This window comes from Malus domestica, chromosome 17 (assembly GCF_042453785.1).
Source record: "Malus domestica chromosome 17, GDT2T_hap1".
Lineage (NCBI taxonomy): Eukaryota > Viridiplantae > Streptophyta > Magnoliopsida > Rosales > Rosaceae > Malus > Malus domestica.
Genome location: NC_091677.1, coordinates 6,988,185 through 7,004,194, shown reverse-complemented (window position 1 = coordinate 7,004,194; position 16,010 = coordinate 6,988,185). Strand labels below are relative to the sequence as shown.

Genomic DNA, 16,010 nt, shown 5'->3' with positions numbered 1-16,010 from the left:
AACTTTTTTTTTATGAACCTTTCAACCTAAAAAAGTTCAAATTGCGACAAAGTTAGATTTCATCATTTATGAATTGTTCGTTAGATTAGATTCTCTTATGTCAATCTTATCTGTTGAAAGATACAAACCCACACTGAAATAATTTGATTTTCACGTACAACACAACAATTTACCTAACACCAATTGGTATATTAGTATCATAAAATTTTGAAAAAGTTTGTTTGAAAATTTCACCCACAATGCCAATGAGTGTTAAATCGATTTGAAAATTTTAATTTTTATGGAATTTAAAACAATCATTAATTAGCCAAATTGCAAGAAAATTATGTAAAAAAAAGAAGAAAGAATTAAAAAAAAAAAGAGTATAAGTGTATTCACAAGTAGAGGGAGAGTGATAGGATTTTTCTCACATGAGTTGCTACTTTTTTGTGGGACCCACAACTTTTTGGGGCTAGATGTAACCCAATTTTATGCTACCCAAGAAAGGAAGTTGCTAGCTCCAGTGATAGATTTAGCCCCATTTTCCGACTCATTGGGGATAAAATTTCTCATTGAGGCTTGAAATATAGTAGCCTCATGAAGAATAAAGTCCCCATTGGGGATGCTCCAACAAATCATTTTTCTAAAGGAGTTGTTAACCAACATTCTAAAAAAGTTATCATGTACTCCAAACATGTAAAATATAAGAGAGAACAAGTAAATGGAGGGTTGTAATTATCGAGTGTTAAGGACAGTTTCATTTTTATAATTATTTTTAAATTCATCTAATAATCTAGCAAAATTATGCAGTACGTATACATTAATGCACATATCCTACTCAAGTCTGTGCATATAATATAAGGAAAATTAATGAAAATTACTTGAAAACTTTGAGTTTCAATCAAAATGACAGAAATGTGATGTAAGTAAATAGTACCATAAGTGACTTTTTAAAGTAAAAATATTATTTTCGTTAAAAGTAAACAGTATCGGAAATATTTCGTTAAAACTCCCTATAATATATTTACTTACACAATCACATAACCACATGCATGTCATTAGCTGTGCATGCTTGATGTTTCTAAATTATACAAATATTTAATTAGTATAATTAGAGCTTAGGGTGAGAGTAATACTAAAAATACTGATTTTATTCAGTATATTTTATTTTAGTGTATGACAGACACAATGGACAATTGATCATTAAGAACTTTCTAAATAAAAGTCTTGTTTTGATATAGATGTTATGTCTCCTAACAGCTATAACGGAAAGCCGAAATCGTAGTCCCTTTTTACTGCGTGGGATGGACTATAACCCAAAGCACTCTATCCCCCGGTGGATCATCAGCCAAAATCCCTAACCAGAACAGAGCAGTAATAAGTCTCTCTCAAAAGCCAAACATTAGTTGAGTGAAAAAGGCCCCCACATTCTCAAACGCACCTACTTTTGAAATTATTCACCAATCCAAATGAATACTTTGACCTATCGCTTTTGATCTTGAAATCCACGTGGAGCCCTCTAGTTCCTTTCAATAAATAATTAACCAAAAAGTCATCAATTAATGTAATAATTTTAATTAATTAACCTTAATTATATTGTATATAGAGAATAAGGACTTGATAGATGACTTTGAGATAGATCTTGACATTGTTGAAGATCATCAAGACATCATGTAGTCTTGGAGTCGTATATAATTAATAAAATTTGAGATTAACCAAATCTAAATAAATTCGTTTGGCATGTGTCATTGGCAACGTGCCATTCTAGTATAAATGAAAAGAAAAAAAATTAAAAATACAAAATGAAACAATGTGCTTTTCAATAAGAGATAATGTTAAGTAGATTAAATTTACAAATTAAATGATATGTCATCAATAAGAAATAAGTACTCTCATCAATACATAAGTAATAATTCAATTATCAACTTTCGTTATTTAATTTACAAAAAAATTTCTACAAATTTAGTTTTCTTAACATTACATTTTCAAGAAGATGCAATGCAACCCAGCTGCATCATAATTACTATTTAGTCGGTAATATTACATAATAATAGTTTGCCATCATGCCACTCAATTATTTTACGGATCGTCCTTTGAAATTTTTTTTTTGGTTACAAATATGTCCTTAGAAATTTAATTACTCCTTTTTTCTCTGATCATCTGTCTTGAATTTGGGTCATCGATCATGGCGTTCATCAGTACTTGTATTAATTTCTTACAGGTGTGAAAATAAAGTTATGTGGCGTCATGTTTAGGCCGTGTGATTTTGTGTTCAAGTCAATGATGATGAACTTATAATTTATTCGTAATTTTTATTTTTGACAAATGATAATATTAGCGGGTTAAATTGTTAGTTGTTAGGAAATATCGATGGGGATTGAATTCGCACTAAAGTGTATAAGCATAATTACTTTTTACTGTTGCGGTGAAGCGTCATCTAACCATTTGTAAACTTGTTGAAGAATACAAGAATTTAACAACTGAAAAACAAAAAGACAAAATTATATAACTTATACTGTGCAGTTCCACTTTTAATTTTACCTAGACTTTTGGGGATAAAACCTCCACACGTGCCCTACAGATGTAAAATGCAAGACAATATTAATAATTTTAGTTGTGAATCACTTATCTGTTTCTCTAAAATCTTGATATTGTAATCAATAGTAGGACGTATGATCTGTGAACTCCAACTCACTACCTTCATGTTAAAGTTCCGAGAGTACAAGTGTATCATGTTAAACGTTACCTCGAAGTAGCTCTTGTAAGTGTTTCATTATACCAAAATAAAAATGATTTGACTGTAATATTTAACATCAACGTCTCTGACCTTGCTGCAAAAAAGGATCATAGTTGCACCAGTACAGTTGTAAGGCAGGACCATATTTGTGCCAAATTTTGTTAAATATATAATATTTTAGACTTTTTTTTAAACATGTTACGTGAAAAATTTATTGATATAAAAAATAAAAGTTATATTTAGCCAGGAGGAATACAAATCTTATACTTCGTAATACAAGCAGCGAGAAGGAAACAAAAACTCAACCCTCCTAAAACTTGAAGAAAATGAATAAGAGAAAAGAGGGGAGAGGGGGTTACAAAGGACCAAAACCCCTCTAAAACAAAACTTAAAAATAACTGCAACCAAGCCACAATCTACAAACCATATCTGAAAAAGATTACCTCGAATGGAAAAAGAAGTCCAACGCTGTCTCTTTTATATATGTATGATGCCTTTGCAAAATTAGGTACCAAGTCCCACCACATAAAACTACTATTTATTGCACCAAAATTAGCAAAAGAATCCGTCAAAATTTTCTTCCTTGAAAATGTGTTAAAAACAGAAGCGCAAACGAATTATCAACAATTTGCGCAAAAAACTTTGAGAAACAATAGGACATCCACAGACCGAGCTAATAGAAGGTAAACGACATACATAGAAACTTTTTATGATTCTCTTCGTGCCAAAGCCACCAAATATATTGCAAGTAACTAAGGACCAAAGCTTTCAAACGGACACCAGCGCTATAATAAATTACCAGTTAACAATCGCCCATGTTTTTAAGCTACTAAATTCTTATATATGTGGTTGAATAGATTGATGCCAAACCAATTGTAGCCCTTTTTTACGCGGAGCACGAAAAGAGTAATAATAGACAAAATTTAGAATGAAATATAGGAGTGTTATTCACATGTTTTTTTTACTTTCCACACATCCTTGTTAATTTTTGTTCGTTGATCTTCTTCAATTCATTTGATCAAACAGCTAGAAATTAAAAAAACTATGTGAGAAGTAAAAATGATATGTAGATAGCACCACCCTAAATATAATAATGCGATACCATCAACCACAGGTATTCCAAAACAATAGTCAAATTCAACTTCTAAGAATCCATGTTATCGTATGCCACCGTTGATTGCATGAAAAAGGATATCAATTTCACATGATTTACAAATACCATCCACATTTTAAACCATTTTTTGTCCTTTAATTATTCTACAAGGGTAACAGAGTAACGACCTTACCATAGGATTCTACTTGTGAGTCATTCCGCAAGGCATACATAAGGAATAGGAAACTAAAATCGATCTTAATTTCTTGTTAGTTGGGAGACAAAAATTTTGGGATACCAGAAGAAACCAAATAAATTTTAATTTAGTGTTTGTTTGTTTTATCACTTGAATCGAAATGCCTGGCTAATTGCTTTGAAGAACGTTCCATTGTTTTTTGGTTGCTTCAAGCTTGCTCCATCTCGAAACCCTACTTTTAATCATTGATACGGGTACCTTATATATTTTTTTCTTTTCTTCCTACTTTCTTTTACTTTGTTGGGTGTCTTCATCTTTGACAAAGACAATGGATTCTCTTTAGTTTCTCAACATTGGTGCAAGAGAAAGCAAAAGAAAATACAAAGAACTATTCTTTCTTAATCCTTGGAAGACCAATACATAGAGTATACAATATAAGGTCTCTTTAAATACTTTTAGAGCTAGGTGTATGTTGAAGTATGTTTCACACTCAAAACTTAAGTGAATTACTAATTGAATTGAATGGTTTTACACTAGTTTTATCGAGATTTGTTGTATAAAAATTCACGCTCACTGGATTGCACATATTAAAATGGAAATAATATCAACATTAATTAGCAGTAGCCCGTGAACTATTGAACCTTTAACAATGTATATATATAAATAAGATTTAAAAGAAGATTGATTGATTATTAAGTAAATTGTTAATGGAGTTTTGGTAAAAGGATGAGATTTGAGAGTGATAGAGAGTGAACAGGTTGAGATTGCACGCTTGGAGAGATATTGAGGGGGAGAGAGAGAGAGAGAGAGAGAGGTGGAACCATATGATGTGTGTGTTTCACGCCATTACCCTATGCAGATAACATCATCATTAATATATTATTTTTTTGGATTTGCAAATTCATGGTGGAGACAGGCGAAGTGGACCTTGTTCTACTTTGGGACAAAAGTGAAAACCTAGTTATACTCAATGATTTATCTTTCTCTGGAGAATTCATTGGCAGTACTGCATGCTAACCTACCACGAAAACAGTTTGGGAGAGATGAAAGACTCCTTATCTCACACACATTAGTATTTAAATATTAAGATTAAAGGCTGTAGACTACCGTTGATCACAATCCAATGGTAACTTTACGTATACATGTAGTTGTCTCACTAATTCAATTCATAATCCATACTCTTCAAGATAAGAAAGACTCTTGTTCGTATAAGTTATAACTCTTTCATTTATCCGTTCTAGACCTTATTGTCCGAAGTCTAGAGATCAATTCATCTGGACCGCACAAATTCAATCCAACGGTCCTCATTAACTTATTTTCTTGGTCCACCGCACAAAACCAACGGTTCTGAATTCTTTTACACACCAATTAGCGGCCCAGATAATTTGATCCCAAGACTCCGGACACTAAGGTCCGGAGTGGATCCAATTCCAAGTCCATACTCATTGCCAAAGGACTAGCTTAATTAGCTTCTGGAGACCAGTGCACCAAAAGTTTTTCCCTACGGTGCTCGGCTGTAGACTGTGGAAAAAAAATCATGATGAAGTAGCAGTACTAGGGATTTGAGATATATAACATATGGTAAAAATTTCCTTATAATCATATGGTAAAAGAAAATAATGCTAGAAGCAAAAGCTGAGATTGTTTTTAGGATTATGATTAGTTGTATTTGTGTTTTTACCTAAGATCAACTTGCAAGGGGAGTATATGAGTGAGTGTAAGAGGGACAGGGAGAGGAAAGAATGTCAAAACTTGGGTTCAATAAACTAGGATAAAGGAGGGCATGCAAGCCCAGAATTTCAAGTGGAAGTTGAAGATAATTGAACATTGCTCTTACCTTATTGTCAAAGGATTCAAAGGGTGGGTAGTGAGAAAAAAGGGGGATTAGCTGAATTGTCTATTTGGTGTTTGACTTATGGTTTATGTGAAATCATGAAATGGTGATAGTGATCTAACATTGTCACTCACACTACCACAACAAAAGTTGTCTTTAAGCAGAAAATTAATCCCTATTCAAATTTTCTGTTGTCAAATAAATTACTCTTTTCTTGATACGATAATTAAGTCGTGAATGAGTAGCAATTTAGGGCACAACATATTCTAATGACTTCAAATGTGCACAAATGTAGGAATCATTGTGTGCATGCCACGAAACACGATTAAAACTGTTCGACAAATATTATATTAACAAAATGGTAACTTTTTTTCAATTTTAGATGATTAAAATTAGTTATTGTCAGTATTTTCACATCATTTGCATCAGCAGCGGAGGGAAGGGGTGGTCAATGGGTTGACATAACCCCAACAACTCCATATAATTTTTGCTACTAGTCCCATTATCCCAATAACAACTTCCAACAACTAGGTTCAGCTTCAGTTTTATGTCTTCATGCGTTTGAATTCTTATTTGATTTCTATTATTTCTCAAACACTATTAATCGATTGTCTTTCACACAAGTTGGTATATTTGCTTTGGCAACCAAATTAACGATTGCGACTGCTTAAGTGGAAAAAATCTAACTAATTACACAGTGAAGCTATATGGTTATAATGTGACTGCATCCATCGAGAACGCAACACGAACATAAATGGTTAAACTCAAACATGACCCCATTGCCACCATACTCCGAAACTTTTAAGAAAATTTTCCGTTCTCAGGGAAAAGCCCAAAGCCAAACCACTAATGGCCCAATACTACAATTCACAATCTTTGTTGACAAATATATTTATAGCCCATCCCAATCTTGGGTAAGTCAGCCCATCATTGTTGTTTTTTGATTTTTCAAAAGAGTCGTCAATTTATTTTATTTGAAAGTTTATTGTATAGAGAGGAGGGGAAAAATGAAAATTCTTGATCATGAACATGTGGTTATGTGGCTCCCTATTGGCCACGCGCCTTATCCACCAATGGCTGTGGTCGTTACAAAACCATTTTTCATACAAAAAAGAAGCTAACAGTTTTATCTCCGAGCAATCTCGTTCCAATGGCTTCCTCTACTCTTTCTCCTGCTACCACTTCCCAGGTAATAAAACCAAAAACCAACTCTCCTATTGCTTACTTAACCATTGATTAGTACTGATTGATCTCTTTTACTTGATTTCCCTGACGTGGGTTTGGAGGGTTGAGGCCAGAATTAATGAAAAACCATCTTTTGTTGTGTTTGATTTACTTATTTGTTTATTTCAGCTATGCTCCAGCAAGAGTGCAATGTTTTCATCGGCGCAGGGCTTTGCCGTGAAGGGCAAGAGGACACAGATGATGGGAAAGGGGAAGGGAATGAGAGTCACGTGCCAGGCAGCCAGTATTTCTGCTGATAGAGTGCCAGACATGGAGAAGAGGAAGCTTATGAATCTGCTTCTTCTGGGTGCTATCTCACTTCCCAGTGGCTTCATGCTGGTTCCTTATGCCACTTTCTTTGCTCCACCTGGGTGAGTTCTCTTCCTACCCACCTTACCCTTTCCCATTTTCTATTTTGTTTAACAAGTGTGTGTGTGTGTGTATATTTTAAACAATTCTAATATACGAAGACGTGGTTAAATTGTTAATTAACATAACTCACATCTACTTTTTGCCCTTTTCTTTCATTTAAGTATTTGTGTTGATTGGTGATGGTACTTGTTATTGGGTTTTTCATTGTATTTGGATTATATCTTGTATATCATATTGAACCGTTGAACTCACTAAGACCAATCCAAATGCGGCTTGCTTAGGATTCACTTCAAAGGTTTCATTGATTTTTGCGTTAATGTAATTTCATAAACTATTAGTCTCATTGGTCCACTGATATCGACTGAGCTTTGCTTAGCTGCAAGAAGTCTAATTTTTCTTCAAATGATTTACAGCCAAAGTAGAAGTTATAGAACCTCTATATGGAACCACGTCTTCAATGTTAAAAGTTGAACTGATCCCCCATTTAGAAGTTGATACCAAATAGAAAACAATAATGTTATTTAGACACACCAAACTAACAATATTTGTTGAGACACTTTCTAAATAGCATCACTCAAGAGAGAAACTCCTTTCTCCTCACACTATGAGTTTTTTCTTCACCACTGAGCTGTTCAACAAGAACTCTTGATTTCTATTAGTGAGAGTTTGTTAGGATGTGAGTGAACAATCATGTTATATCACAATTGCCATCATACTCACAATAGTGTATTGGCATGAAATAATTTATCCATAGCTCTTTGATATGGCTACGATTGATTGGAAAAACATTATAGCTCCGGTTCCGGCTCTGGTGGTCAAGTTGCTAAGGATGCTCTGGGAAACGACGTGATTGCAGCTGAATGGCTTAAGACTCATGGCCCTGGTGACAGGACCCTCACACAAGGATTGAAGGTACTGATACATGTCACTGATGAAACTCAATATCTTAGATTATCATATCCTCATTTCAATTTGTATGAAAAGTTCAAGTCTGACTTCCAATACAATCAGCAGCATTATGGGATTATGAGCTAATGATACTTTTTGTTGTGATCTGTTGTGCTAGGATAGCACCAAACCTTTTAGAACCAACTCTTTTTAACCCACATGAAATATATCAAATGAAATGCAAGAACAAAATATTAAAGACACCAAGATTTTAACGAGGTTCCTCAACAGTCAGTTTAACTGGAGTACGTCCTCGGAGCAGTAGGAGCTCACCCAATAATCCACTATCAACCAAATGGGAGTTTACAAAGTGTTGACAATCTCACAACCCATAAGCCCAATACACCCAATAGCTCTCACACATCAAAGAAACAAATAGAGAAAGAAATATAATGAATAATTTCTTCTCTACACATATAGCTCAAAGCTATTACAACAACAACTACTTTGGTGGTTGATTACTAACCAAAGAGATGAGCACTTTCTTCTTCTCTTCAAAGAGGAGCTGCAACTCTTTTTTTCTGCTGCTCACTTCTCTCTGTATTCAGCTCAAAACATAAAATGAGCTCCACACTTTCTACTCACCCTCCGTAGCTTTCTATCTCTTTCTCTTCTCTATTATTAGGCTGCAAAGGCAACCACCAAAACATAAAGGACCAAAACCCACGGGTGTAGAAGGAAAAGTTGCCTTTTCCCTTTTTTCCTCCCCAAAACAAGGAAGGATGTTGTCCACCTTTTTCCTTTCCTTTATAATTTTATAATAGCCGAAAGTGAATGACTTATTTGGCCACTTGGCCACATACTCCAACAATCTCCACCTTGGCCAAGTTCCGAAAGCGCCATGACAAGCCAAAATGCTCCAAAACTCCTACTGCTCAACGCCTTCTTTATATAGGCAAAATGTGAGCCAAGTTCAAGCAATGAACAAACTTGGCTACACCAACAACCTTAGTCAACATAACAGCGGGGTTGTCTTTAGTTGGAATCTTCTGGAGAATGATTTCCCTTTCACCAACAATTTCACGAACAAAGTGATAACGCACATCTATGTGCTTGGTCCTAGCATGATGAACCTGATACTTAGCCAAATAAATGGCACTCTGACTATCACAATGTACCTCTACCTGTTTCTGATCAACCCCCAAATCTCTAATCAGCCCATGTATCCAAATGGCCTCCTTTATAGCTTCAGCAACTGCCATATATTCAGCCTCTGTAGTAGACAAGGCAACAGACAACTGCAAAATTGACCTCCAACAAACTGGCCCTTTAGCCATAGTAAACACATAGCCTGTAGTAGACTTCCTTCCATCCAGATCACCTGCATGATCTGAATCAACATAACCAACTGCAAAATGACCAATACCAGAGTCATCTTTCTCAAAGCATAAACCAACATCTCGAGTACCATGGAGATACCTCAATATCCACTTAGCTGCTTGCCAATGCTCTTTACCTAGATTATGCATATATCGACTCACCATGCCAACTACATGAGCAATATCCGATCTAGAGCATACCATTGCATACATCAAACTACCAACCAAATTTGCATATGGTATATTTTTCATTTGCAGCTTCTCTTTATCAATTTTAGGACACTGTAGATAACTCAATTTAAAATGAGGAGCCAAAGGGGTACTAACCGGTTTGGTTGAATCATGAACTCCAAACTTCCGAATCAACTTCTCAAGGTATTGTTTTTTATTAAAACTGACCAAACCCTTCTCTCTATCTCTAGTGATCTCCATGCCAAGGATCTTCTTCGCTTCACCAAGATCCTTCATCTCAAACTCATTCTTCATTTGCTTCTTCAAATTTTCAATCTCTTCAACATTCTTTGAGGCAATCAATATATCATCAACATATATTAACAAATAAATGAAAGACCCATCTTGCAACTTCTTGAAGTACACATAATGATCATATTGACTTCTAGAATAATTTTGGCCTCTCATAAATTTATCAAACCTCAAATACCATTGCCTTGGAGATTGCTTCAAGCCATAAAGTGATTTCTTCAATTTGCAAAACAAATTCTCCTTCCCTTTCACTATATACCCATCCGGTTGACACATATAAATCTCTTCATTCAAATCACCATGTAGGAAAGCCGTTTTCACATTAAGTTGCACAAGCTCAAGATCATACTGTGCAACAAGAGCTAACATAATGCGAATTGAGGAGTGTTTCACAACCGGAGAAAATATTTCATTGTAGTCAATGCCCTCCTTTTGTGCATACCCTTTAGCAACTAATCTTGCTTTGAATCTCACATTGCTTTTCTCATCAACATCTTCCTTCTTGGCATACACCCATTTGCAACCAATAGCTTTCTTGCCCTTAGGCAATTTAGCTAACTCCCAAGTCTTGTTCTTCAAGAGAGAATTCATCTCATCACCCATGGCATTGCACCACCTCTCATTTTCTTCACTCTCAATAGCTTCCTCAAAATTGGATGGAATCTCATCAGTGATAATAGGAAGAGCAAAAGAAACATAGTCATTATACCGAGCTGGCTTGGTAATTTGTCTCTTTCCTCTGTTCTTGGCAATAGACTCTTGAGGTGAAACTTGCTCTTCAACTTGAATAGAATCTTCAAGTTCAACTTCTTCAACATCCTCATGGTCTCAAACTTCTTCACTTGTAGTGGCTTCGACATCAGTGGAAATAGGATTTGAAGTACCAGAGGCAACTTTCTCAAGCTCTACCTGTTGGACATCTTTCACATTCTTCTCAGAGTCTTTGTACATACTTTCTTCATCAAATGTCACATCTCTGCTGATTACAAGTTTTTTTCAATTCTGGGCACCACAACCTGTAACCTTTAACACCACTACTAAAACCAAGAAAGATAGCCTTTTTGGCTATAGGATCAAGTTTATTTTCAGTCACATGAAAATAAGCAGGTGAACAAAAAATACGGATATAGTCATAATCAGAAGAAGGTTTTCCAGTCCATACCTCCATTGGTGTCTTACCCTGAACAGCAGCTGAGGGTAACCGGTTGATGATGTGACATGCATAATTAACTGCTTCTGCCCAAAATGACTTACTTAAACCCGACTGAAACAACATACATCTAACCTTCTCAAGCAAGGTTCAATTCAATCTTTCTGCAACTCCATTTTGTTGTGGAGTTCCCCGAACACTAAAATGTCTCACAATTCCTTCATCTTTGCAAACTTTAAAGAAAGGGTCGGATGTGTATTCACCACCATTATCCGATCTCAAAATCTTAATCTTTCTCCCAGTCTGGTTCTCAACCATTTTCTTCCAACTCAAGAAAATGCTCAATACCTCACTCTTGTGCTTCATAGTATAAACCCAAGACCTTCTTGAATAATCATCAACAAAGGTCACGAACCAATGTCTACCACTCAAAGAGGGAGTCTTTGTAGGATCACAAACATCCGAATGCACATAATCAAGAATGCCCTTCGTCTGATGTACAGCAGTACCAAACTTCACTCTAGTTTGCTTCCCCAAGACACAATGCTCGCAGAAATCAAGCTTACAAGTCGTGGCACCTTTTAGAAGACATTTTTTCACAAGCCCTTGTAGAGCTTTCTCACCGGCATTGCCTAATCTCATATGCCACAATCTAGTAGTATCTGAATCAGATGTGCCCATATTTTCAGAGACTACAGATGCTTCACCTGTCACAGTGCTTCCCTGCAATAAATACAAATGGCCACATCTAGGAACTTTCATCACAACAAGTGCACCATAAGTAACTTTCAATGTCTGTCCATCTGAATGAAACCTGAAACCCTTGGATTCCAAAGTACCCAAAGAAATAAGATTTTTCTTCAAATTCGGTACATACCAAACACCTGTCAACTCTTTAACCATGCCATCATGTAACTTCAAACGAACTGTACCAATCCCTTTTGTTGTGCAAGGATTGTTATCTCCCATGAACACAACTCCACCATCAAACTCTTTCAAGCTTGAAAACCAATCCTTGTGAGGAGTTATATGATAAGTACAACCCGTATCCAACACCCACTTAGTAGCACAATCAAATGATGAGGAAGTGGTTAAAGCAAAATCAGAAAAATCTGTTTCAACCTCAGCAACATTAGCTTCAGAACTTTCTTTGCCTTTGGTCTTCAACCTAGGACAATCTTTCTTCCAATGGCCCTTATTATGACAAAAGGCACATTCATCCCTTTCCAAAGGTTTTCTACCTTTAGAGTTTCCTCTAGGTCGAGACTGTGATTTTTTCCTACTAGAAGATGATCTTCTCTCCGATGATCTACCTCTAACAAATAAAGCTTCAGAGGTACTATCATGATTTTTATCTCTATGCCTCATTTCATAATTCATCAAGACATTTGACACATCTTCAAATTTCACAGTTTCTTTACCATGCATAATAGTGGTAACAAAATGCTCATAAGAGTCCGGCAATGAATTCAACAATATTAAGGCCTTATCTTCATCCTTAATATCCTCATCTAAATTTAACAAGTCGGCAATCAACTTATTAAAAGCATCAAGGTGTCTAATCATTTTTGTACCTTCTTTGTATTGGAAGCGGTAGAGCTTTTTCTTCAAGTGTAGCCGGTTCTCTGCACTCTTTGTCATATACTTGTCTTCCAATTTTTGCCACAACACACTTGCTAATGTCTCACGCATCACAAAATACTTCTGAGTTTTTGCAAGACACAACCGAATTGAAGAGCAAGCCCACAAATTTAATTTCTCCCATTCCGGCTTCGACATAGCTTCCGGCTTCTCTCCCAAAGCAGCAAGTAGATCTTGTTGAGCCAACACATCTTTGACCTCACATTGCCACATCCCGAAGTTGTTTGTGCCATCAAACTTTTCCACTTCGAACTTTGCATTTTGCACCGTAGTTCTTGCAAACCCGGAGCTGCTTCCAAAAGGATTCTCATCTTGCCCGTCTGACATCTTTGGCAACTAGACAGTACCCAAGAGCAACCAATGCTCTGATACCAATTGTTGTGCTAGGATAGCACCAAACCTTTTAGAACCAACTCTTTTTAACCCACATGAAATATATCAAATGAAATGCAAGAACAAAATATTAAAGACACCAAGATTTTAACGAGGTTCCTCAACAGTCAGTTTAACTGGAGTACGTCCTCGGAGCAGTAGGAGCTCACCCAATAATCCACTATCAACCAAATGGGAGTTTACAAAGTGTTGACAATCTCACAACCCATAAGCCCAATACACCCAATAGCTCTCACACACCAAAGAAACAAATAGAGAAAGAAATATAATGAATAATTTCTTCTCTACACATATAGCTCAAAGCTATTACAACAACAACTACTTTGGTGGATGATTACTAACCAAAGAGAGGAGCACTTTCTTCTTCTCTTCAAAGAGGAGCTGCAACTCTTTTTTTCTGCTGCTCACTTCTCTCTGTATTCAGCTCAAAACATAAAATGAGCTCCACACTTTCTACTCACCCTCCGTAGCTTTCTATCTCTTTCTCTTCTCTATTATTAGGCTGCAAAGGCAACCACCAAAACATAAAGGACCAAAACCCACGGGTGTAGAAGGAAAAGTTGCCTTTTCCCTTTTTTCCTCCCCAAAACAAGGAAGGAAGTTGTCCACCTTTTTCCTTTCCTTTATAATTTTATAATAGCCGAAAGTGAATGACTTATTTGGCCACTTGGCCACATACTCCAACATGATCAACCATTCTGAAAATCGAATTGAGAAATTTGGGATGTATATTATTAGAAGGTATTAAATTAACTCGGATTGTTTGCTGTGCTTGTCAGGGTGATCCTACATACCTTGTTGTGGAGAAAGATAAAACTCTTGCCACGTACGGAATCAATGCCGTCTGCACTCACCTTGGCTGTGTCGTGCCATTTAACAAGGCGGAGAACAAGTTCATATGCCCCTGCCATGGATCCCAGTACAATGACCAAGGAAGGGTTGTCAGAGGACCTGCTCCTTTGGTGAGTTCATTTAGACTTTTATTGACTCTTGCTAGTTTAAATTCTTTTTCTTGAAGATATATTAACCATGTACCAAGCTTGGTAGCGTAGGGTTGTAACTAAGTAAGGCATTAAAGTGATTGGTTTTATGATGAAGGCTAACTGAGCATACAAAATTGCTATGTCCACAATGGTTTTCAAACTGCAATATGCATAAATTTATGTCGAATGCTGCATAATACATACGATAAAAGTCTGTCTCTTTATCTCCTTTCTGAAATAACCAATCTTTGAAATTTTACTTGTTGGAACAGTCTCTGGCGTTGGCTCATGCCGATATTGATGATGGGAAGGTGGTGTTTGTTCCATGGGTTGAAACCGACTTCAGAACCGGCGAAGATCCATGGTGGTCTTAAACATCACAAAGCCACTCTTATGAAAATATGTAATTTGAATTGTTTCACCATATCTTGCTTCGTTCATAAACAACCTGTGTCATAAGGTTATTCTTTGTTGAATTTGAAGCATTTATTTGTGTCCAAGGAGGACCTAATTTTTTGCCATGTTCTGATCTTTTGTTCTTTATGTATTAATACTGGCTTTTGCAAAACCTGTTGGATTGTATTGTATTGTCTTGTATTGTCTTGTAGTTGATGGTTCCATTGAGTATGGGAATTAAGATCTCTAAGGGTTTTGAGGATGGGAGCTTCTTTATTTATCGCGCACTAATCGTGGCAAAATTATATCTCTGCCACTGACTACAAACGTGTCACATTAAGTTAAGTCACATAAAAATTTATTTATAATTTGTTGAATTACCAGATTCAAATTGCCATATTATTTGACAATTCATATAAGTAACGGATTCAATTTGAAAAGCTCAAATTTTACCCGATGCAGAATTTAGACCAATCAAATGAAGCAACACAGACAATGTTGAACAACTATATAACTTTGTCCAACTTGAACACCACCACTAACCAAATTTATGTCTTCATACATGATAGCGACATAGCTTTGAACAACTATATAACTTTGTCCAACCTGCCCACCGATTTCAAATCAGGGGTCGGAACTTACGAAACCCTCGAACATTTAGCCATTCGGACGTCCGACCATAACTACGTAACACGAGCCGTAATCTTAGTGACTTAAAACTCCAGCCAGTGCCCAATTGACAATCATAGTAGTTCACCACCACTGACTCGGATCTCACTGGTTTGGTTCCTCAAAAACTCTGGGTTCGTACTGAACCTGTTGACCAACAAATCGGGTCTCCTGACCCACAAGCAACAACAATCCAAGTAACTGAGTAGCCACTTGTGTGGACTCAAACTCAGCGAGTCAACTCGCTCGAACCCGTTCAAGTAGTGCCTAAACTCGGGACAACTACAGGCACTCCCACCATAGCATCCATGTGGACCCAAGTGTTGTTGTCATTTGCCATGTCGGCAAGCTGATTGATAGGATCAGCAGCCATGGTTGAACTTTGAAGTTGCCCCACGATAGGGGATAGATAAAGCCAATAATGCTACAACATTTTTCTAATAAAGATGAGACTTACGTATGTTGGTGTCATATTTTTATAAGAAAGGTAATACAAATGTGATATATGTAGCTTACTCAGATAAAACAGAATCATGTCGACATGTAGTAAGTATATCATTACTTAGATAAAACGCGATCATGTCGACCAGGTG

General features: G+C 36.2%; 1 protein-coding gene across 1 annotated transcript; it reads left to right on the top strand.

The window, feature by feature from the left end:
* The first annotated feature begins 6,838 nt into the window (after window positions 1-6,838).
* Window positions 6,839-14,920, top strand: LOC103404760 (cytochrome b6-f complex iron-sulfur subunit, chloroplastic). Its single transcript, XM_008343715.4, has 5 exons — window positions 6,839-7,028; window positions 7,193-7,434; window positions 8,230-8,347; window positions 14,149-14,331; window positions 14,625-14,920. Exons 1-5 carry the CDS (start codon window positions 6,990-6,992, stop codon window positions 14,724-14,726), a joined length of 684 nt encoding a protein of 227 aa, XP_008341937.3. The 5' UTR covers window positions 6,839-6,989; the 3' UTR covers window positions 14,727-14,920.
* The last annotated feature ends 1,090 nt before the right edge of the window (window positions 14,921-16,010 follow it).